Source organism: Oreochromis aureus, linkage group 18 (genome assembly GCF_013358895.1).
Source record: "Oreochromis aureus strain Israel breed Guangdong linkage group 18, ZZ_aureus, whole genome shotgun sequence".
Lineage (NCBI taxonomy): Eukaryota > Metazoa > Chordata > Actinopteri > Cichliformes > Cichlidae > Oreochromis > Oreochromis aureus.
The window spans coordinates 31,480,273-31,506,300 of NC_052959.1; the positions used below are offsets into that span (position 1 = coordinate 31,480,273).

The following is a 26,028-nucleotide window of genomic DNA, read 5'->3' on the forward strand; positions in this document are numbered from 1 at the left end:
TGTAAGTTTTCTGCACACACCACATTCGTCCTCGTGTCTGCAGCAGTAAGACGGTCTACTTTATTATCAGTTAAAGGGTTTTTGTAGATATTACAGATTTTAAATGAAAAAAATGGATGTAGCCTCTGTGACACTACAGTTTAAAACTGTGTTTGTGTTTTGGCTCCATCATGTTAACTTTTTTATTAGAAATATGTTTGGACAAGAGGCTGTCGGCTAATAGCAAGTTTGGATACCAAGCTGTATCTATAAGATGTATAGGCGACATGCACAGACGTGCACAGATGTGCTACTTAGTGATACGTCAGAGACGAGTAACACCTGAAACCAGGATTTCACTCACTGGAGCACAGACTTCTTAAACAGGCCGTATCACACAGGTAGGCATAAACTTTATTATATGTCAGATAATTCTGTGAACATGTGCTGCTGAGGTTTCAAATCAGCACTAAGAGCTGATTAGTGCTAACAGGAGCAGGTCAGAGGAGATATACTCACAACAAACAGTGCAGTCTGTCTCCGCTTCTGTCCCTGCATTCAGCTGTAAGCACTTTCATTTGAAAATCCCATCGTCTTTTAAACACAATTATGAAAATAAAATGGAGTCTATAGCAGTGTTTACAGGTAAACACACCTACTCTACATCGTTAATGCATGAGTGATGTGAGGGTGAGAATATGTCGAATTCTAAATATTAATTTGTAAGTAGTGAAATTTGAAATAAGGAGGTAGGTAACCGAAAAAGTGTAAACTTCATCCTACTCCTGTTCAAGGATACACATTGTGTAGACTTAGAGATATTCATGAAAACTTGATGTTTTTAACTTTTTTCTTCTTTTCTCTTCTTATTTCATTTATATTTGCATATTCAAATAAATTCTATCTAACTGTAACTGAACAACTGTTATCCTTGGATGGATGGATGGATGGATGGATGGATGGATGGATGGATGGATGGATGGATGGATGGATGGATGGATGGATGGATGGATGGGGTGGATGGATGGATGATGGATGGATGGATGGGTGGATGGATGGATGGATGGATGATGGATGGATGGATGGATGGATGGATGGATGGATGGATGGATGGATGGATGGATGGATGGATGGATGGATGGATGGATGGATGGATGGATGGATGGATGGATGGATGGGTGGATGGATGGATGGATGGATGGATGGATTGATGGATTGATGGATGGACGGACGGTGGATGGATGGATGGATGATTGATGTGGATGGATGGGTGGATGGATGGATGGATGGATGGATGATGGATGGATGGATGGATGGATGGATGATTGACTGGATGGATTGGATGGATGGATGGATGGATGGATGGATGGATGGATGGATGGATGGACTGATGGATGGATGGATGGATGGATGGATGGATGGATGGATGGATGGACGGATGGATTGATGGATGGATGGATGGGATGGGATGGATGGATGGATGGATGGGTGGATTGATGGATGGATTGGATGGGTGGATGATGGATGATGGATGGATGGATGGATGGATTGATGGATTGATGGATGGGATGGATGGATGGATGGATGGATGGACGGATTGATGGATGGATGGATGGATGGATGGATGGATGGACGGCGGATTGATGGATGGATGGATTGATGGATGGATGGAGCGGATGGATGATGGATGGATGGGATGGATGGAGATTGACGGATTGATGGATGGATGGACTGTGATGGACAAATGAGGAGCGGATTGATGGGGATCTGTGCCATCAGAAACTGGATTTGAATTTGGCTCGGATTGATTGATGGATGAATTTGAATTAGTCTAAATTGAAATTGAATTTATGGACTGAAATTGATTTTGGAATTCATTTGGATGGATTCAGCTCTCGATTTCAGTTTCACTCCCACCATTCAATTTCAGGATTCAGTTTTTGGAACTTACATCGGTTCGGATGGATTGATAGCGGACTGAAAGCGATGGAGCGTCTTGAGCTGATTGGATGGATCGAGCGACCAGCGGACATGTATAAGAACAAGCGATGTTAACAAATGAGCTGTAAGGATTGATGGATGGATTGGATGATCGGTTTCTAGTAGATCCAAAGTTGATGTACCCTGAGAGCCCTGTATGCTTGCAGAGAGTAGGGAAACATGTCCAAACCTTTGATGGACTCTTTGACTTGTAACTTTAGCTAAAGTGATAGTGATAGTGCAGCATTACTGGACCTCTGTTTGAATGATATAATATGATATACAACTATCACTGACTTAGGGTACTGAGTGCATGCTTAATCAGATTTTTTTTTAAACATACTGATTGCTATGTTTGAGGCTGAAGTTGTCAGGTCACCTCCTAAATCGACAGGTGTTTTGTGCCAGAAATGGATTGTCCACTGAAGACTGAAGATTGATCTGGATTGATCCCTCTTGGATCTAGACAAGAGATCTGATGCTCTGATGACAGGTATGGATCTGAGGGTGGATGTGACAAAGTGCTCTCTAGGGATGGCATTGAGGATTTCTTTTGAATTAATCCCTTCTTCTGGACCTCTCCTGGATGGATGGATGGATGCTGACAAGCTGTAACATGGAGTTGGAAAGGACTACTACAAATAAACCTAATGCCTAACAATGAAAATGTTGATGATAAAAGATGGATGGATTTGATCATCCAGATGTCTGTGACATGTGATGACAAACACCATAATGGAAGGCCTTACTAGACCAACTTTAGATGGATGGATGGATGGACTGATTTTTGGATGGATGGATCAAACTCCAGGATGGAGTTGGATGGATTGATGGATATAACAGGTGTGGTTGGATGAAGACTCTGAAGTTTCTCTTCTCTCCTGGCATGATGGGATGAGGACTTAGAGTGACTGGATGGGCCTCAGGAAAAGAATAGAATTCAACTTTATTGTCATTGCACATATCCATCTCCATCCAGAAAAGCAATAATATAGATGTGTAAGCGTTATAATGCGGTGTGAAGTAGTGACACCAAAGTGTTTGGTGAAGCAGACAAACTGTGAGTTCTTGAACATGCACAAAAAGAATTTAGAAATGTAATTATTGTCAAGAGTGAACAAGCACTGATAGTGCAATAAACATCATTTACAAACATAGGGAACAGAGGTGATCCAGTAATGCTGCACTGAATTTCTGCAGACTGAACTCTCTTTGGAGCCTCCTGTTTCTATCCTCCCAAACATCTGGTTCAGACTGCCAGGTGTCATGTGAGAGCTTCACATCGTTACCCTAAACTTTGGACTTTTTTCTGTGAGGTTTCTTTGTACTTGTACTCCCTGATTGTGTTCCCTGCTGAGCTGCAATGGATGTGCTAAAATACCCTAAAGATACAGAAACCTTGGAACATTTCCACCTCAACTGCCTCAACTGCCAAATAAGACCACGGACAGCCGAGCAGTTGGATTCCTCTCAGATAACAGTGGAATAGTATTCCCCTCCCAAAAGTCCAGGAAATCGTTGCATTCATTTATTCACTTTTTACAGCGTTCCAACTTTTAAGGAAGTGGGTTAGTATTTCCTCTCTTTATTGGACGAGTCAGGAACACTGTGGTCACACCTTTACACTGCCTCAGAAACAAGTAAAAACCTGCTTTATTTGAACAATATAAGCAAACCCATCTTCTCTTATTCCAGCTTTTGCAAAACTGATTGGTGTTGCAGCAAAAAGTGGACTCCTGTGCACAGCTCACCATTTTGACATGATGATACTGAGCACAAATCTCACAGCTTATCCACCCTAATCCGTCTCTTTCCTCTGAACCTCAGTCCTCCTCTCCTGTCTCACTCTGAAATCAATGCAAGGGGTTAAAATGCTACAGCAGCACAGACGATCGCTGAAATAAAATAAATCAAAGCACAAACTCCAGTGTCTGTGAGCCTTTTAGACAAATCTGAAGAAGAACTGACTTTTTCTCCTTTCCTATGAACTACTCATTCCACAGTCTGATACAAAGATCTATAAAGCCCTGCTGTGCGTTTCAAAATACAATACAAGCACTACAAACACGTTTTCTTGCATTCGGCGATGCATGGACATCTGTTAACTCAAATGTGCATTATTTGATACTGATTTTGTGTTGAAACACAGCTGGAGATCAATTGTCGTGCATGCAAATATTGCAGGGAGGCTTTTCCAACAGAACAAGATCATTTACAGATACTAGGACAGTCATCCGGTACCTCGGGGTAAAAGAAATTTATTCTTCTAAGATGATTCCTGCAGTTACAATGAATTCATTGCACCATGAATTTGCTCTATTCATACAAAAACAGAGAAATAAACTCGACTTTGATTTAAAAGGATTTCTCTCCAGCTGCACCATCGATGCACCAAAATAAAGGTGCATTTTTTTATTACCATGTTTTATCTTTTAAGTTACAGAGAAGGTTTAAAAATGTATTCGTAGTCGCATGTTTATTTATACACACCTGTTTAAAAGGCGTATTTACCCATGTCCCTCACTGGTTAGAGAAAATCCTCTTGTGAAACATCAGTATGAGGATTTTGGCGTTTTGTATCTTGGCAATCTAGGGCAGACCAAGAGGCACTGCATGCTAATACCTCTCAATCCCATAATAAAGCATCTCCTGCTTTATAATATTTTAACTCTAACAGGATCATATTTTACAATATGAGCATTATTTTTGCTCAAAAAGATCTGAAACTATCAACTGACACCATAAGTTGATGAAGAAACTGTCAGCTGAGGATGCTGAAGGAATGTTTTACCCAGAGGAGCTTCCCTTTCAGCCCTTAGAAGGTATGAAGGCACATCTACATCTGCTCCACTTTTCAGAAAGTGAAACTACGTCCATCTTTTAAATCAGTCATCCAGTCCCTTTGCCTGCTGTTTCAGACACTGGGAAGTGGAAATCTTGCAGGAGGAAGGACGCACACGGACACACTCGTTTTATAAACTTGATGTTGGTAAATTAACATTTCATCTTTATCCTTCTTCATTAGAACAATGGACAGAAAACCACATTTTCCAACACTGACCAAATCTACTGAACAAGAACATCTAAAGCCATCGAGTGTGCTGCCTGCATCGCCACCTCCCTTTGCCCCACACGTTGTCTCAGCTACATATTCTGTTTGCATGGACGGGGTTGCCATTTCCGGAGCATCATATCCCATCCAGGAAATAACTGCTTGGTTAGAGTAAAATCACGACCAGGTCAAAAGTCAGCATTTAAAAAATGGGAGGAAAAATCATTTGCAAAATAGCTAAAACACCACATCTAACTTTATTTATATCAGTACCACTCATTTAAAAAGTGCAGATTCTGATTAAAAAATATTGGAATTAGATCCACTTTTAATGTACAGTGCTCTTTTTCCAGGGGCTGAAATATAATTGCGCAAAGCACTCGAAAGCTGTCTCATGGACAGGTGTGCGTTCCTCCTTTTATTATTTCTTCATACATTAAGTGGAGAAAAGGGCTGAAGATGATTCCAAGTGTGTCATTTGCATTTGTAAGCTGTTTCTGTGAACCCGAGTGTTGTCAAAGGAGCTCTCTGTGCCAGTGAAGCAGGCCATCCTCAGGCTACGAACAAAAAACAAATGCATTAGAGCGAGCGCAGCGCCATTAAGAGATGTCAAATTTAAAGTTTGACGAGACAAGAAAAAGAAGAATGCGCCGAGGAGCCATGCAACATAAAACAGACCTGGAAAGGTGGACGATCGCAGGATCCTTTCCATGGTAGTTAAAAAAAAAAGCATTTCTACATGAGGCAGCCATATCTTTATCCAAGCCTACCATCCAAGAAAGACTTCACAAGGAAAAATCTGATATCAAACATATTAGTGCATAATCTGCAAACCAATGACCAGTCTCGAAATTAGAATAGACCAGAATAAACTGTGCCATACTAAATTAAAAAGCTCTGGCACAGCGTTCGTTAGACAAATCAAAGTAAGACGGGAAGAAAGTCTGAAGAAGGCTTGAACCAGATCATCACTTTGAAGGCAAGAAGGAAGCAATGTGTTGCATGGACATGCATGGCTTCCAGCTTCCAGGGAGTCAGTGGACTGACCCAAAACATACTGTGAAAGCAACACAGGAGTCTTTGATGGAAAACAAGTGGTCTGATCTGAAATCAACTGAACTACAGTTCACCTATTTAGGGCACAACTAAAGGCACAAACAACTGATGACAGCTGCAGTAAAAGCATTTCCCTACAACACGCAGCTTTGTTAAAAAGTAAGGACAGTAGAAGAAGACAGCACCTGATGGTTTTGATCATGCTGAGGCCCATTTCCACGCAGCAGTGGGCGTGGTCCGGCCTAGGCTCCGGCAGACCAGACACGCAGTAGTAACAGTCGCCCAGGATCTTTATTCGTAGACAGTGATGCTCCTGCAAGAGACAAACACCATAACCATAAAGGCAGAAAACCTAAGCAATGACTATACCTGAGATAAGAATTAAAAATGAGTAGAAATCATAAAAAAAGGAAAACAGAGAAAACATATCAGGTTATCTGTGAATTCCTTCTCTGACTGTGAAATTGCGACCGGCCAAGCATGACAGTCTGAAATGTTCTGCAATCTAATATCAGCTGAGTCGTACACAGTGGATGTAGAATCAGATATTCACTGTGTTGTTTTGAATAAAATATTTATTCTACTGGAGCGTCTTTATTCAGTTTTCATGAGTCCCGACAGCCATGAGCGGCTGTCGCAGAAAAGATGAGCTCTGGGCTCCAAAACCATACACGCACAATCAAGCAATGAACATGTGGAAAATTCTATTCTTATGCTTCATTTTCAGTAATTATTTTTATACAACATACAACTGGGAAAACTGTTTTTAGTGATAGCCTGCCACACCGAAACAAAAATTAAATAGTTTATGTGACCATTTATATTGTATAAGTACGTATTTTTCCAAGTTTTAACCAGCATCTTGAATGGTGCACTCTACTGCCAGAAGGTGGCAGTAAAGGCGCTGAGAAGCTATCCTTGCAATTCCTTACCAGCTAGCTAGCAAGATGCAAGTCTGCCACAACAATGCAATTTCCAGTTCAATTCAGCTGCATTTATAGAACCCTTTAGCATTCAGCAAGGTTACTATACTACAATAACAAAGACAGAACCCCAACGATCAGATGATCCCCGCGAGCGACGCCTGGTGGAAAAACACCTCCCTCATCCACAGTAACATCCTCAGAGACTTTAGTTTGCTTTCTCTTAACAATAAAGCAAGCGTTCACAAACTCTACATGGGGAAAAGTGTTTCTATCTAAGTACTGATTGAACATTATAGCATCTATGACAGGTGTGTCGAACTCCAGGCCTCGAGAGCCGGTGTCCTGCAGGTTTTAGATCTCACCCTGGGTCAACACACCTGAATCAAAGGATTAGTTCATTACCAGGCCTCTGGAGAACTTCAAGACATGTTGAGGAGGTCATTTAGCCATTTAAATCAGCTGGATCAAGGACACATCTAAAACCTGCAGGACACCGACCCTTGAGACCTCAGGCACCCGTGATCTATAAGATTATTAGTTTAAACCATTTGCCTTTGAACCTGAATTTCAGTATCCAATTCTGCCTAACACAATTTAACATTATTTTAACAAAATGCGAGTCCCATCGTATAAAAAGTCTTCACACAATCAGCCATAAGTCATAAGATCGGGTGATGTAGTGTTTGACAGATGCGGCCCGTGGCTGAGTCGAGGCAGTCAGACTCACCCTGAGTCAACGCTATGAGTCAAGGCAAAACAAAACTCATAGAAAACTGCAAATGTGGGCCAAGTTGGCGCTGCTATTTGGGCCATTGTCAGAGGAGGTTCATAAGATAAGTAAAAGTAAATGAAACATTAACCACAGTCAGGCAATCAGCTGTTAGGTAAAGGTTATTAACCTGATCCAGAACACACTGTTCCTGGATCTGCTAAGAGGTCTCTCTAAAGAAATGTAATGTATTAATCCTTTAATGCACAGATGAGCGAATACTTTTAATGGAAAAATAAATTGATTCAAATCTCAAGACAAAAACAGACAATCAGATCATATGCATATATGCATTTGGGATGAGAAGCTCTTACATGTGCGAGGCGGTCGAAGCGTGCAAAGAGTTCATTCAACATTCGCACCAGCTCCTGCGCTGACAGCGTCGTGGAGAGGTTTGTGAAGCCTTTAACATCTGCGAAAAGAATGCTGAATAAAATACGGAAATGTCACTTTAATATCCAGATATCCAAAGTTATGATACTTCATGAGGATTACATTTTCTGTGATGTCAGATCTTGCACGTTTTACGTAAATGTCACAGTTTAGTTGTTAAGAGAAGAAACTCTCAAGTGTCTTTATTCGGGGCACACACAGGTGTTTTGCTGTTGGACCCTCACCTGACATTCTCGTAGCGGTGGATGTAGATTCTGTGAAACTGATGCTGGAGGTGTTCGTCCTCTACATTTGTCATGTCGTTGATCATTTCCAAAACTACAAAACGAGGCAGGACTGATAACACCAGTCGTTCCTGTTGGGGAGGAAAATGAATCATATCATCGCTTTGAAATGACAAAAAGACACAATACAGGACAATAATATAACATCTGGATATACTGACAAATCACAATGTGTTTAAAAACCCTGACTATTGAACTGTTTTTGTGATTGGCACTTCCATCCATTAATTTATCCACGGGGAGCAGACCAAGCAGAGGTGTTCAGACCTTCCTCTCCCCTGATGCCTCCTCCAGGTCTTTCAGGAGGACTCTGATGCTTTCCTAAGACAGACGAGATACTTCATCTCTCAGCTGTCATGCCTCGGGTCTGCCTGGGGTCTCCTCCCAGTAGAAGCTACTCAGAGCTTCCTGAATGATCAAGCTCCTCACCCTGTGTCTACGGCTGACCCCAGACACCTCTCAGGAAAAGCTCACCAACACTTGTATCTGCGCTCCTATTTCTTCTGTCACCACCCACAGCTCGTGACCATAGGTGAGGCCAGCATTGTCCACAGGCTGGTACATCAACAGCTTCACTTTCACAGTCAGCAGCTTGAATAACAACAAATATCTGAATTCTACTTGAAGCCTACGAATCCAGAGTGGACAGTCTTTTCTGAGCGAACCAGGTCCTCAGATTTTAAGGCACTAATTCTCATTCCAGGCACTTCACACTCTGCTGTAAACAACCCTCGTAAAAGCATGAGGCCATCACCCCATGAACCACAACTTTGAGCTCTATTAGCTCAAACCCAACAGTCCAACAGACTTCTGCAGCAGTTTATAGGCTAAGATTTGTCCTGGGACCTCCCCGACCTTACACGGCAACATATGGAAAACAGGAAGTGCTGAGCCATCAGCTGATGTCAGTTTGCACTGAGATGAACATTGAAGTCTGTGTGAGTTCTTCTAATACAGCAGCATCTACTTCCAGAAACACAGGAAGGAAGGTAAACTCTTCTCATCATTACTTTAGATTGTTTCACTTTTAAACTAAATGCTTTGAACTACAGATAAAAAGTGGAAACAGCATTTTTATGGATAAATTCAAAAACTATGTTTGATGTATGTAATGTTTCTATAATAAATGAGAGAACATCAACAGTAAATTATTGAAGGAACAGAAATAAAGCCTATAAAAAGAAATTACACGAGGGGCTGTGTGTGTGAGAAATGAATTAAAAAAGATGGCTTGAGCTCTGCCAGCCTAAGCTCCTCGAGCAGGATCCTCCAAAGCCTCCGCGCTCGCAGGAACATCACAAGTAAACGAGTTTGTGTTGTGATTTTTGTACTGACATGGTGCCACTTGGCTAAAGCAGAAACAGATTTGGAGTGGGAGCGATGCAGCATCCCTCAGGATTCTTTTGGCCTCGGGGAGCCGCACCAGAGCCAAGCAACTGCTTCTTTCAGATACCGAATACATTAGAACCAACCAGAACGTCACGTACAGTGACATCAGTACACGGCACGCACATGCTCAAAAGCCCTGCAGGTTTTTGGAATATTTTACGCCAAAGGGATGACAGAGGGACAAGTCTAATAGCTGGAAAGGCTCCGAACGAACCAGCTGGCCCTGTTCTACATCTTAAAGACTCACTGTTTAAAAACACGAGAGTAAATCTGCACGAGGCGGGAGATTAGTTTTGCTTCCAATCTGATAAACTAGTTTAAAGAAACTTTGCACAGAATTTTGCCATTAGAGCAGCGATCTGCCTTTTATTCTCTCTGGTGGGTCTTCTGGTGAGATTTTCACTGGAAAACTAAAGTGATATTCCACTTGAAGAGCCATAAATCTTGAAGACAACATGATGGTTGCACGTAGGCACATCATGTTCTTTCATTGCCATGAATGCACACCGCGGTTCACTATGACTCAGCCCCACATACAGCACTCTGCTGTTGGAATTACTCACCAAAGAGCTCCAAATATGGATTAATCCGCAACTGCAAACAGTTCCCAAAAACTCTACGACTTGAAACACGGGCTGAGGGAAAATATATTTATATTTGATTAGATACATTCAAATACTCCGGGATACTACGAATAACGGGGCTGTAAGGTCGCATGATAGGAAGCGACCTTTCTCTAAGCGGCTGCAATCTGACTTGGACTGACTGCAGTCACGCTCGGAAAGATTGTGAAACGTTTGCAAATAATTGCTGTTTAATTTATAAATGAGCACAAGTTGCCACAATGTTGTCATCAGTCTGAATGATTCAGTCCATGAGCTCAGCTCGAGGGGACTCAACTGGCTGCCAGCTGGTTGTATTCTGGTTTATGTTCCTATAGAACAGGAAGGCTGTCAAGTGCAAATGTAATAATTAAATGTCAATTTCTGTTAAATTTCAATTTCTGTCTTTTTAGACGGAAGCAGATATGTGATTTTCAATGATTTATCACAGATATTTCCTGTATTATCAGAAACAGATTGCGTGTAATTGCTGGCTTGACCTCATTCAATCACAGACTGATAACAGACCGACTCCGTTTTATGGCAACATTTGTTGGTTTTAGTGACAGTGTTGGTGTTCTTGATAATCTCATTTAGCACCAAAACGAAAACACTGAAGTGAGGTAACTTTATCTTATTGGATAAAACAGGTTTTGATACATTTTATCTTAGAGGATGTAATTTGCAGTAAAAAAAAAGGTGATAAATTGCAATATATGTTAATACTCAGCATATTGCAAAATGTTACAAATCACACTAATATAGACAGAGTCAAGTATTGTTTTAATATCGTATCGCGAGGTGTCTGGTGATTCCCACCTCGACGTTACACTAGACCGTCATTAATTCTCTGAGAACATTTGCTGTCATCAGCTTGCACGGTTCCTCCACAGGCACAACTGTAAGACAGCACACTTGTTTTTCTTCCCTGTTTGGCTCACAGATGAGTTTTCCAGTAAGAAATAAAAATGCAACCTCATGTGCACTCAGTGAAGCTGCATGATGCTGTCTGAGAGCCCTGGAGAGCCTCTTCAGACCCTGAGCACAAGTGCAAAGAGAGGTTGGCTGAGGCTGGATAATAGCAATGAGACGCACAGAGAGAGGGAGATAGCGACAGCGTCCTCTGCTGCGATCACAGCAATGACAACAGTTTCAATGTTGCTGTAGAAAGAGATTTAAATAATGAAGCAGTGGTTGTACAAAGATTGTCATCTAATACTAAAAATAAGCATCAGAGCAAATTCTAACATAAAAATCACCATAATCAGAATAAAGAAAACCATCAAAATATCATCAACTCTAATCATTTTGAACCTTAGCATACGATAAAAAAAAGTTGTTCCGGAGGAGGGAAAATGGAAAGGCAAATCAGGCCAAAGCCACATCAGCTGTTAGCTTAGCTGATACACATCCAAATGGTACATCTCTATGGAAAATAATATACATGTTATCCTAGCACTCCACACATTTGTGCATCTGCAAGCCACTTTGAAACCCACATCCATCCAAGCTCCCAGCTAATCACTGTTTCATCTGTTGTCATGGAAACCTGTTCACATCTAATCAGGTGGTCTTGTTTGTGCACTGATTTCATATCTTAATCACAAAATAACTCTTCATCAATCTTTTACTTCTTTTAATCTTTTTATGGCACTTTACAACTTTCGTGTTCATGATAACAAACGTTTAAAACTGGGGTATCGTACTCGTCTTAGATCATAAGTGGGCTGGACCAGTGAAACCAGTGCATAATGGTGCACAGAAAACACCTCATTGTAGCCTCCCAGCATACAGTGAGTAACCAGTGATCTATACCAGCACCCCGAACAATACTTTTTATTTACATAACTAATCACCCTGACACAGTTCAGAGGGAAAAGTCCTGAGTGGACCCGACAGCAAAGCACTGACAGTTGTTACTTCTATGTAGTATTTTTTTAAGCTTATGGCAGTGGCAGAAAAAACAAGCTAACTAAACCAAATCTAAAAGACAACCAGAATAACTGAAGTATTCAGAGGTAAACAGTCACACATGACAGGAAGAGATACAATGCAAAAATAAACAGGGATCAGAACAAAGACCATAACAGACCTTATCTTTAGCAAAGAATAATAACATATTGATAATTCATGTATCCAGCTACATGATCATTTGTTCCACTAAAATCTCAGCTATACTGTTGTTTATGTTTCAGTCAGTGGGATCCTGCAGCTTGTGATGCCGCACATGGAGAGCAGAAGCTGATTGGACAGCTCATCTTTGTGACACACCACTGTGGACGTGACCATCAGCTGAGTGTGAAATGTGTAAGAGGAGAGCAGGTGCTTGTGTTGTTGAGCACGCGCCGCCTCCTGCTCTCGGCACGCCTCTGTTGTGTTGTTGTTTTTGTTGTGTTGGTGTCTGTGCTGGAAAGCAGAGCAGTGCATCAACAAATTGAGGTCTAGACAGACAAACATTTCAGTGAAGCGTTGCTAATTCTTCGGCTGCTGCGTCGCAACCAAGCGCCCCGGGCTTTGGTGGTGGAGTCTCACTGCAAGAAATGTGGATTTTACAGCGTCGTCCTGAATTCAGACTGAACCTTTGAACCCTGCAATGTGTCTGTGCTGCTCAATCACACGTCAGCCAAACTCCTGCTGCAATCACACAAGGAGCTCCGTTTGAGCAAAAAGTACCGCTTCCTGTTGCAGTCCTCTAAATTATTACAATACAGATTCTATTAACTACATTATGTTTTGGAAACTCAATCAGCAGCTCGACTTTCCCTCTCAACTCCTTTTGCCATCTTTGTACATAAGGGAGAGATCTTAGTTCCCATGTTAAACATAAACAAAAGAAATCTGCTGAAATTTTTAACTTAAGTTAAATTTCCAAGAACAGCATACGTATGCTGTTCTTGGTATTTTAGCATCACCAATTAACCTAACGTAGGACTGTGGGAGGAGGCGGGAGGTACCTGGAGGAGACCCACACAGGCACAGTGACAACATGCAAACTCCACAAAGGCCGCTCATTTACAGTATTTGTACCCGGTTAATAAAGGTGAAGTACATTTACAGGAGACAGTTCTGCTCCAAAGAAAATGTATACTTTGACATATATTCATCAAAGTACTCTGTGGCAAATAACTGAGCAATATAATCAGCCACCTCTCCTGTTAATCCTTATCCTGCAGATAATCTTGCAGCTGGTGTGAGATTATCTGCAGGATAAGCAGGAAAAAAATAAGGAAGGCTATCTGATTAGCAGTGACTGATCATTCAAATAAGAGCGAGGGGATTTTGAAATAGTAAATGAATTGAGAATGCCGCAGTCATCTCAGACAAATAACAAAACAAGTGTTAAAATCATTTGCAAAATAAAAATGTACCTGACTATGAAACACTGAGTGTACCAAAAAGATAATAAAATACTACATAATTTCATAATTTCTGCTTCATCATTTAAAAGCTTTTTTTTCAGCACTTCCTAATCAGCCTCCATCTCCGTGCGTCTCTGTGTATTTTATATTTCAGCCACAGCAGTGACACTTCTTGCAGTGTGGACAGGGGGCTGCAGAGTGTGTTTGCTCCACTGGACAGGGACCCTGGTTTGGACAGCTGAGAGCCAGCGGACTCAATGTCAGATCAGCTTTGAAAGTCATTAGCGAAGCTTGATTTTAGCTGAGAGCTGAAGCCCTCCAGCTGCTCACTGACAACTTCTGTCTTCATTCAGACTGTACCAACGATCCACATGGACATGTGGTGGATTTTCAATGTAAAGTCTAATTTTGAGTTCATCTGTATTATAACCTGCTTATGACTGCTATTAACATTCTTCTAATTTAGAGTTATTACACTGCAGCTGTTGGGGAAACATCCTTTCATTACTCCTGTCAGGAACAGAAAAATATTTTTTAGCCGGCCAAATGTTAACCTTTCATTTTTGAGGATTTAATGTTGTCTAGTGTTTGCTATACTAAAAATCCAGCAGTGCACCAGTCAGCAAACACCATCTGCGTGTCTTAAACATTTGTGAACCATAATTTAAGACTCAGGAAACAAGAATAAACATTAAGCATTCTCAGTGCTTAAGGAATAATGATTCTTTAAGTCCAGAAAATCACAAAGTCCAGAAAGTGTTTACAAAGTGCTAAGGCAGAGGCGCTACGACGCTGACGCAACAAATGGCAAGGGAAGCCTGAGAGTAAGAGACAGGAAACAATAACAGAACCCTCCAAAGACAACCTTAAATTCAAAACTAATCATTCTAAACTCAAAACCTTGTGTCTAACACCCGACAACATCTGGCTCTCGAGCAGCTGTATGCTTCACTTTCTTTAAAAGCTTCTGTGGTGTTCACTGTTTACTGATCAACAACAGGAAGTTTGTGAGTTATCTAAAAATATAGATATTGGTTTTCTGCTTGCAGCAGTATGATCCAATCTTCAGTTCAGTTCGATTCAGGTTTATTTATAAAGCACCAAATCACAACAGCAGTCGCCTCAAAGAGCTTTATAATGAAGACCCTGCAGTATTCTGGAGAGATGCTGTAACCAGAAATGTGCCACTATGTTCCTGGAACACATTAACAGAAATAACAGAGCCTGATTGGATGTCATTACAGTGTTCTTTTCAGAGGCGGGGCCATGCTCACTCCATTACAACCATCCCAGAGCCTTCCAGGAAACATGACCACTGTAAAAGCTTTCTGTGGCTTCTCAGAGCTTCACTGTCCACTCCAGTGCATACACAACACTATCTGCCACTGCGTGTGTGTGTGTTTGCTTGTGTGTGTTTGCTTATGTGTGCGTGCCTTCTGTTTGTCTGACTCACAGCGCGTGTGTTGTCTTATTAGATTGCATGTTAAGTGTGTGTGGAGCAGGGGCTGCATGCACTGAGACACAGTATGTGTGACAGCATTGAATCAATGCAGCGTCCATGTTTTTCTGCTCTCAGAGGACTCGTTAGCGGTGCTGCTAACACTCGGTCCTGTTAGCTAAAATCCATAATTTGTTTTGATTCTTTTTTTAAAGTTGCCTCATGCTGAGCTTCAGCATCAAGCAGCAGAGGGTGAAAATGTGCACTTCACACATCATTCTGCTGTAAATTAGAGGAGTTCATTGCTGCTGTGGTGGTCCAGTGGTTTGTGGAGGTCATTTAGAGGTCACTGCCCAATATCTCTCACTGGAGTTCAAACAGGGGTCAACCTGAAATAGTTTGAGCAGCGGCGTATGAACTCTCACTGAGTAAACAGCACTTAAATAAGTCTACAAGGAGCATTTAGCATGCTAGCCATGCACACAATAGCACATGCTAGCATGTGGACGGTATGAGGTACGATTTGCTCACATTTATAATGCACATAAACCACCATGATGGATTCTCAACACTTCCAATACTTCAACCACAGATTCAGATTTTGTCTGTGACAGTGGTGATGGTGTGCATCAGCTCGAGCACACCATCACCACTGTCACAGGCCGGAGACGCGGGATTAGAAATGAGTTCAGCAGAGGGACAGTTTGAGCAGTTTGGAAATGAAGTCAGAGAGCCGAGACTGAGATGGTTTGGACATGTGGAGATGAGGGATAGTGGATATGTTGGGCAAAGCAGACCGACAATGGAGCTGCAGGGCAGGACTGAAAGAGGCAGACGTCAGAGAAGATTCAGGAGGACATGCAGGAGTTCAGAGGTCATTAAACTGAGCAAACAGCCTGAGTTTAATCCTGGGCGTCCTGAATATCTGAGCCAAACTGTGTTTTAGTCCATGCAGATTGTAAAGCAAGCATTTTGACCTGGTGGTGATACTAACGGAGTACAAAGAGCCGTCCCTACAGCCCTGCTGCTAGCACTCACACAAATCTTCAAACCTGGCTCTGAACACACTTCCTAAACTTGCTTTCATTCTTTAAGTGTCTTGTGAAAACACACAGAAAAATTTAACTGCTGCAAATGTATGAAAGAAAACACAGCACAGACAGTGACTAACAATCATCCGAAGCTTAAAAATTTGCAGGAGGCAACAAAAACTTGTCTGCGGCTCACCTGTCTCTGGTTCTCTGTCTCGAGTCGCAGCCGAGCTTCGATGCAGCGCCGCGTCTCGAGGAAGGCCTGCCGCTGAGCGCGGTCAGACAGGTAACTGATGAATATCCCAGCAGTGTTCATGCACATGAACAACACAGCCTGAGCTGCTATCTAGAACACACAAAAAGAGAGGATTAGGAGATTTGCAAGAAGTGCAAGAACCAACATTCAAAGCTTTGTTACATCTTCTTTGTTTATATTTACAAATATTCTGAGGCAATTTTATATCTTTATTAATTAGGCTGAAAAAGGGGGAAATATCTGCACAATATTTTTCTCCAACTAAATATTTAATTCTAAAAATACTTATGAAAAGAAACATTTCAATTTGTAAGATCTTCATCAAGCATTTGTCAAAGAGAAAAAAGAGCATCTTTTCAAATCAGTGCAAAATAAATATCAGCCAACAAAAAGTCAAAAATCACAACAGACGATAGTTTGTAACACAAAATACAAACTATCATCTTATATCGATTATTTTTGTAAAAAACACGACAATGTTGAGGAAAATCTTTTGCTTTTTTATTGATCTTAAAAATAAGAGGCTCAAAAGCAAATTAAAAAGATTGCAACGAGAAAATCTAATCCTTAATTAACAACTAGAAGAAAGGTTCACTTTATCATTAAAAGCTTTTCCTGGAGAAACTTCAATCACAATATTAGCGAGGACGTTTTCAAAAACATAACGAGACCTGTCGGCTGCCAAGTATAAATAAAGTGTATGACTATAGAAATAACTGACGTCATCATTGATGCGTCTCACAGTAGATCGGTTACATTACTTCTGTGTTTAGCAATGCAAGTTTTCAACCATCACTGAGTTTTTCCAACATAGGAAAAACCACGTGGGACTTTTAATTACTGTGACTAAAAGGAAGTTGTGCACATTGATATGTGCCATTTAATATTTTTAATTGTAACAATAACTAGAAATATATAGAGTGAGAGAGAAACAGAGAGAGAGGTGGAGGCCGACATTCAACAGAGGGACCCTGCTGATCTCCAGCTGTGCGATCGGGGAGGGGGGTCCTACCGGCATCACACTGGAAGTCACATGAGATTATTTTCACACAGAACAAAATGTTCCTTTACAAATGTGCCGCCGTAGCCTCACGAGTCCGCAGGTACTGAAGGCTAACATGTGAAACTGCATGGAAACTATGACAAATTCAATGAAATGAATTCAGATCAAAGCTTGAAGTAAATCAGGCAGTAACACTGTTACGTTCCTGTCACATCGAGTTGGTTTTCTATGGTTTGCTTTTCTGTTCCGTGTCTTTTTCTCCACTTTGTTATCTTGTGTTCATTTCCCTTTTTTTTGCACCTTATTTGATTTTGTTCCTTGCCAACTTTGTGCAGCAGGTCCATATTTTTCCTTTTTGAGACGCTGAGCGGCTGGCCTCTGGGTCCAAATCTAAACTTCAGAACAGATACATTTTACAACTTTATCTGAAACGCATTTTTTTAAACAAATCACTTTAGCAAAAAGATATATGAACAGCTTTACAGAGGACGCTATGACCTCAGAGTACTTTAAGATGCATACACAGTACTCAGTAAAATATGATGTCCTGAGGTGATGTGACACGATGGAAGGATTATTTGCTCGCTGCAGTCCCCGTGGTGTAATCTGAAGAGTCGTGACGGTGCTGCAAACTGTCACAAACTCCCTTTATGTTTGTGGTGATATGTTACACAGTCTGTCACTTATTCTTACCATTAGAGCTGGATGTGACTCAGGAGCAGCATCAAGACTTGCAGTTATAAACTGAGAGAGGCGCATACAGTGAGACGGTTTAAAGGCCTTCTAGGCTGGAGAATTTGAAGGGATTTGACGTCACGCTGACGTCTGTCATGGGCAAGAAATCAAATCAGTGAGGGGAAGTCCAGAAAAACTGCAGGAGCGCTGTCAGGTTTAGTTTTCAGTCACAATGACTCGTCTGTCAGAGATCCCTCATTCAAGCAAATTTTATCTCACAGTGTACAAATGATTTCTGTTTACAGGGAGCAGAAGCAAAAATAGAGAAACTAAAGGAAGCTGCAGCTCACATGACTTTGTAGATTTTGTGGTGTGTGACGTGGTTTTCTTTAACTAGCTGATCACTTTATGGGGCTTGAAAAACAACTACAGAAGCCTCATTTGTCCAAGATCCAGACCTGATCAAACTTTAATCAGCCTGATTTCTTCCAATGATTACTGATAAAACAAATCCATTTAAAGACGCAGCTTTCGCTCTTCGTCTGTAGCCGCTACTGTAAAAGTTGGTGACAGCCGCAGTGATGTCAGCCATTAAGAGCTGAGCACTTTCATTGGCCCCATCTTTAGTGTTTTAAAACCATATGTGACTTGTCAGGCGAGTCCAGACAGGTCCTGATCTGTTACACCAAAGAGCTTTCAACCACCATTACAAGTCAATGATCTATGACATCTGTTTAACAGCAATCAGACCGTCTGGTACTTGAGCAGGTAAGACAAATGCCAAAACATTAATTCTGCAATGAGTGAACATTCAAACTCCTGTTTCACATGTACCAATGCCTGTCCACCGTCTATAAACACCTTGCAAGGACTGATAGTTCCATTAGAATAAACTCAAACATGTATCAGTAAATTAGACGTCTGCATTCTTTCAAACACTTTAAATACTCTGAGCTCTGAACTGTAAGAGCTTTAGATTAAGTGCAGGTTAAACCAATTAAGCCAGTCTGACATGTACATTAAATAAGTCATGACTATGTTTGGATAAAATATGTTTAAGATATAAATACATATTCATATTAAAGATTTGTAAAATGTTATGTTATGTCTATGTTGAATTAGGGCTACATAACAAGATAAGTCAGTATATTATTTGAATGAATCCTCGCCTACGTCAGCTTAAAGCACTAATCATTCATTTTTGGCCACTTGGGGGCAGCAGAGAGAACTGAACTGATGAAGTGCATTACATGCATTAATAATAATCATTTGAAATTGTGTTAATCTTCACTCAACGGGAAAGGTTAACGACTTGTGCAGAGCTGATCGTGCTTCTCTAACTGAACTCTGATCCATTACATAAAGTCTTTGATCCATCCTGATACAAAAATATTGATTCATGCAAACTTTAAAGCACTCTACTCTGACACCCAACAGCAATCCATGGCTTTACCAGAAATTCAGAACACTGTAAGTCTTTATATGACAAGCAACTCTTAGTACAGAAATCTGTAACCTGAACGGGAGCTAAAACTGTACATTTAATATTATGGGTGACTTTAATTTAGTTTTATGAAGTAATGTCATTGTAAAAACTTATTTAACTATGGAAACAAAAAGCGTACTCGCTGAACAAAGTAATCTACCGTTAAGGCAGACTTGAATATAGTCTGGCTTTGGGGACTTAGAGGTAAAATCTAAATAAATAAAGAAATCCAGAGAGCAGCTGTGTAACATTTAAACTGAACTAGAGTGTCTTCTTTGAAATTTCTGTGAAAGATGACAGTATAAACACTGAAAGCTTTCATCAGCTGTGAGCACATAAAGTGAGGTAGAGCTCGGCCCGTTAAAAGCATCGGACGGCGGGCTGATGTAACAGCCTGCAACACGAGCGTGTTCCTGAGCAGCACGAGGGATTTCACCGCCGCCTGACCAGCTTCCTCCTACCTGCTGGAGCTTCACATGATGCAAGCATTAAAAACACTCGCAGAGGAAAACCCTTCACAGCTTTCACCCGACTTCCACAAACAGCTCTTCAAACAAGACGAGGATTTCTACCTGAACTGTTTTTTTTATCATACTTCAGTTGGATGACACAGTGTTTATTTGCTGTACTCTCAGAGGGTTTGTGTACACGGGGAGTAATTAGAGTCACGGGCAAGTCTGGACAGGACTCGAGCATCTGCTACCCTCTACAGTATCTCTATAAAGGTCACACAGGACGGCCTCTATTTCCTCACACAAAGATCACCATGTAGTGTACCTGCAGGATACTGATAACACCGCTGATCCATAAATCAATATTATTAGCCAGGTTGATGAGATTTGTGCCTTTTAACATCTTCAGACAAATTACCAACTGGAAAAGGTGGTACATCTCCAAGGCCCAGAAATCCAGGGTAATGTAATAATGGACTGTATGTAAAAATGACGTTATGTTTGGAGGCCTGTTGCCATTTAGTTTTTGGGGGTTTGTTGCAACCGGATGTTTTAAATCAGGGCTGGACCTGACTGAGAGGCTGGCAGACGTCCACCATAAGGCCTTAGCCTGGTTTATGATCTGCTTTAACATCATTTAGACTATGGAAACATGCTGTACATGTAAGTCATCAGGAACGTGTTTACTGAGGTCATCATCATGTTATGCAGATTTTTCTCTATATAGTCTACGGTGTATACGGGTTTTAGGCCTCTGAGGTCATCGAGTTGACCCCGACATTCGTCCTGACTGCATGTTTGGGAGAAAAGATAAGAGGGCTTTGTTAAAAGATTCTTTGTTGTGTGTCAGAGTGATTATTGTTTTTGTCAACAGACTCTTCAAAAATAATCAAAATTATGTATTCCAATAACATCGGGTCATCACCAGCGATGACTTCGACCTTCGAGCTTCTTGTGCAGTCTCGAGGTCGTCTAAGGTTTGTGTTTATGTGATGTATACCGTACATACACCTGTAGTCCACCAACACAGATGCCTTTACTTATTTAATTTATTAACAGATCTTCTTCTTCTTTCGGCAGCTCCCTTTAGGACCACAGCGGACCATCTGCATCACGTTCACCCTTCCTCCAGTATGCTCTGTCACTCCAACCCTCTGTGTGTCCTCCTTCACGACATCCATGAACCTCCTCTGAGGTCTTTCTCTCTTCCTCCTGCCTGCCTGCTCTATCCTCAAGATCCTTTGTCCAACGTAACCACCGTCCCTCCTCTGCAATTGTCCAAACCATCTCAGGCTCTCTGACTTTGTCAAATCATTTAACCTGAGCTGTCCCTCTGATTAGGACTGGGCTATGGCTGAAAATCCATATTGCGGTATAATTTGAAGCATGTGTGGTAACGATATATATTGCGATATATATGTATAAATATATATATATATATATATATATATACATAGATATAGATATATACGTACGGCAAAATGACTGAACATAGTCACATAACAGATACATTGCAGAAGAATAAACACACTTCAAAAAGTACAGAATGCCATTTTAAGAACAGTTATTGTGCAAAACTTTTTTTAATAAATTTTACTGGCTGCAAACATTTCAGTTCAGCTAAAATGTTTGTGGCCAGGTACCTCGTAACATGGATCGAGTGTCTTAATCACATCGTTAAAGCCGCTTTTCTCCACTGTAAGAAACGGCACCACAAGTGCAAGGTAATGGCATTTGTGATATCCACCGCTGATTCGAGTGCCTGTGGAAAAGGCTTGGAAGATATCAGTCTGCTGGTGTGTAGGGACACTTTTTTCTTTCCATTTGACTGACTGGGCATTTATGGAAGGCACACTTTTTGGCTTTCCTCATATTCCAAAAAGGTGCTTCGTTTTAAGGAGATAAAACAAATTACTTGTATATCCTCTCTTCACTATTACTGTCTGAGAAACTGTCCTACTTCAGCAAATCGTGCTACGCGTATTATAATTTGACGGCGACTTGTGACTAATACAAACCCTAACCATAACCATAACCATGAGAAATATTCACAATGGGTTAAAAAAATTATGTAAATTTGGGGTTCGTGTTACGCGCATGTGCATAAACAAGGGTAGGATGGTTTGTGAGGTAGGATAGATTCCCAGAACACCGGCATAATTTGCCAATTTTCTGCTCAACATCCGAATGCTTAAACCCAAACCAGGTCCACATGACCGACGTCACACCGGTCTTCTTTATGAGCAGCTCCTCCTCCTCCCCACCTGTAAGCTCCATGCTTGCAGCCGCTGCCATGCTTTCGACCAAAACAGGCACAGCTTCATGACATCATCAACATGCGCTATCGCGGTAGGACGGTATAGTCAAAATCTCTACCATTGGCCAAATTTATATCATTTCTGCCGTATACTGTTTATACCATCGCTAACACCCTTTAAGCCTTTCCCGTTCCCTCCTGTTGATATCTTTCTGCCACAGATCACCCCACACTCGTCTCCTCCCACTCCACCCCACCTGATAGTGGATATATTAGACACAGGGTGCTGAATATGGAGCTGCAGATACATGCACCTAGTGAAGAAGCGTTGCAGTGACAGAAGAGGAAGATGAAGAAGAAGGTCAACGAGAAAGGAATCTGAACACCACAACATTTAAATGCCTTCTTTCCAGCTTAGATGAGTCTCATTGACACAAAGCACGCTGTAAATCAAAGTGATCAAAAAGCTTTAAAACCGTTTCATTGCTCCCCGCCTGCCTGTCTTTTTTTAAAATAAAAGACTGAGAGCTTTTGCTCCCACACTCGAGGCAGAATTGTGTCACAGATGATAAAAACCTCAAAAAGACAGTTCGGTGTCCTCTGTCGCTGAGAGAAGTGCTCTGCCGCTGTTTTCCTCTGCAGTGAAATTGCTGCAGTGAGAGCACATTTCAAGAGGAAAAAATGGAGCATGAAGAGGGGATTTTCTGATTTCTGGTGCTTTTCACAGCAGGGTTGCTTTGCAGAGAGCAAGTTGACATTTCATGAGGGTGCTTTTCCCAACTGCCCGAAATCCTCTCCACCCGTCTGGATCGATCTGGATGGATTGGTGTTAACAGAGACGAGAGCCTGGCAGAAGGAGGAGGTGGTGCAGAATACTATAAATTCCCAAATAATGGCTGATGTTTGGCATCCATTTAACCTCCTTGGATAATATATACACTGACCAATCACTGTCATTTAGTTTAACTGACGCTGATGTGGTTTTCACATAAGCACTACAGCCCTGAACCTTTGTAGACCAAACAATTGTGTGAATGTAAATATCCAAGTCAGACATTACCCTGCCAACGCGCCAATATCACATTTAAATCAACAAAGCAAAGGATCTGATCTGAATCTGATCTTGAACAAAAATAAAGGAAACCCGACCTGACCCTACCACCGGTACCCCCTCAGCCTCCTAAACTCCTGCATCGTCTCATCCCAGAGTTGGCACATTCACAAGATTATCAGAAATCTTGACCTTTGACCTTAATGTCGAGGTAACTGCGATTTGAAACCAATCTTGAGTTAGTTCATAAACTTGGTTCTCCATGCCAACTAGCCACTCACCGCCCGGCCACGCCCAGCAGGCGATGACAATATCGCATCAGCCTTTTAGGACTGAAGGGGTAAAAACATAAACATTGTACTGCTGCCTCGAGCTTTGTAAGTAAGTAAGTAAGAGTCTGAGTGTGCTGGACTGGAGCTTCAAAGTTTAGTGTCGAACTCTGAAGCTTCAGGGTTTGCACCAGAAAAGACTTTAGGATTGGTTGCTGTGATGGGAGGAGGCGCTAATGTAGCACTGTACTGTCACACAAGGAGCACACGTGCAGCTCCACCACCATGAGGGAGAGCTGCTCTCGTTCACTTCCAGCACAAAGAACAAGTAAAAAAAATGCACTAAAAGAAACAGGTGAAATACATTTCCCTCGTTCTATTCTGACTTTTTTACCATTTTGAATGCTTCTTTACAGATTTAGTAACTCGTTTTTATATGTAAAAATACATGATGTTAACAGTAGCCTAACTTCCTTCCTTAAAAGTCCTTAAAATACCTTACTGTGACGATTAAAAATCTACCCTCAGTATCAGGGAACATGTATATACTGCCTTAAATAACAGGTTCATTTATGATTTACCTTGTTAATATTCTTTAAATGACACTCTGAGTCCATTGTCATTAAAACAATACAGAATACAGGATGTGAAGCTGCCTCTGACTTCAATTCAGATCCACCTCAGTGCTTTCTGACTTCAAGTCCCCAAATTTCTGCTTATATAAGTTGACCAGCACTGACTTCCCACCTGATTATCATCACAAACCACCTTAAATTTGGAGAAACTGTCCATCTTCAGCAGCTTAAACATGCTGCACACCATTCTGCACAGCGAAGCTCAGACATCCAAGAAAACCAACGCTCCCACGTTTAAGGAAAAAGGAGCCTTTAAGCTTGCATTCGCTAAAGCTTGTATAAATTTCTCGTCATTAATTCAGTTGATTCGACCCGCCTCCGCTTCAAATACTGCAGCAGGAAACCCTGTGTGGAAAAAAACCTCCTGTAGGGACTTTCACATTAAAAACTGAAAACATGTAGGAGTATCAAAGGCTTTCTTCCTTTAAGCGACACACACACACACGCAGCGCCATCCTTCTGCCAGTCTTCTCCCCCGAGGCTTATCACTGTATCTCACAGAGCATTACGGTGTGTTACTGTGCGTTATTGTGAATCTCTCCCAGGACGCTCTCAGCGTTGATTCAATTTCTTGCTCGGCCCCCCCGAAGGCCTCTGCTCCTCCCACGGAGACAAAAATTAAAACCCCCGTAAGCTGCGGCAGCTGTGGCGGCATCCATGTTGTTTTGGAAAAGAGCAGCGCCGGTTTGCCATAAAGGGCATCAGCATGGAAACCGCCGGTGCACTCATTAAAGGGAAATGCCAGTGATGTGGATGTTTTTAACAAGACCTCATTAGGAGCGCTGGGCCGGGAAGAGGCGCTGCTTATAAACAGCTACATGGAAAATAATCAGGCAGGGTTAATATTAGTAATAATTAACATAATGTCTTCAATTTGATTTAACCGTGAGTAGGGCCGTGCACCGTGACAAATAAACACACATATCTGCGTCTTTGACCAGCCGGCTGTGACAGGCGTCCGATCTGGGAGCTCGTCTTTTTAGTTCAATTCATGTGGTTTTATTTGTGATCTGCAGACATTTTATTTACTGGCAAATAAATAACAGAGCAATTTACATCAGCTGGCGGGAGCCTCTGGTGGTGGAGTGTGGTGCACGGGAATCGGATATGGTTAAAGTGAGTCCATACAACTGTGGGACAAGAGACTCTCTGGAGGGCCAGCTGAGAGACACTGAGGAACACTGTAACAGCGACCTGGTGAGCCTTTGGGGCAAGGCTGTGAAACTCCAGGCCTCAAGGGTGTGCAGGTTCTAGATATCATCCTGGGTCAATACACCTGAATTCAATCCAATTGTTTTTTATACAGCACCAAACAACACAACAACAGTTGCCTCAAGGCGCGTTATATTGTAAGGTAGACCCTACAATAATACATACAGAGAAAAACCCAACAATCATATGACCCCCTATGAGCAAGCACTTTGGTGACAGTGGGAAGGAAAAACTCCCTTTTAACAGGAAGAAACCTCCGGCAGAACCTCTGGAGAACTTCAAGAGACGTTGAGGAGGTAATTTAAAACAATGTTGGATCGAGGAAACATCTAAGACCTGCAGGACACCGGCGCTTGAGGCCTGGAGTTCCCGACCCCTGCTTTAGGGAAATAGGAGACCATAAGGAACGGGGACAGCTGGGTAAAAGTGATGGAACTTCCAAAATTAGAGTAAGAGGACTGTCTACAAGTAAAT

The 26,028-nt window shown here is 41.6% G+C and overlaps 1 protein-coding gene across 1 annotated transcript in view; it reads right to left on the minus strand.

The window, feature by feature from the left end:
* Window positions 1-26,028, minus strand: part of adcy8 (adenylate cyclase 8 (brain)) — a 129,605-nt gene that overhangs the window by 67,120 nt on the left and 36,457 nt on the right. The window contains exons 2-5 of the mRNA XM_031735073.2: window positions 16,455-16,604; window positions 8,380-8,510; window positions 8,077-8,188; window positions 6,253-6,380 (exon numbers count right to left, since the gene is read on the minus strand). Coding sequence (XP_031590933.1) covers window positions 6,253-6,380; window positions 8,077-8,188; window positions 8,380-8,510; window positions 16,455-16,604 — 521 coding nt within the window. The remainder of the gene's footprint in view (window positions 1-6,252; window positions 6,381-8,076; window positions 8,189-8,379; window positions 8,511-16,454; window positions 16,605-26,028) is intronic.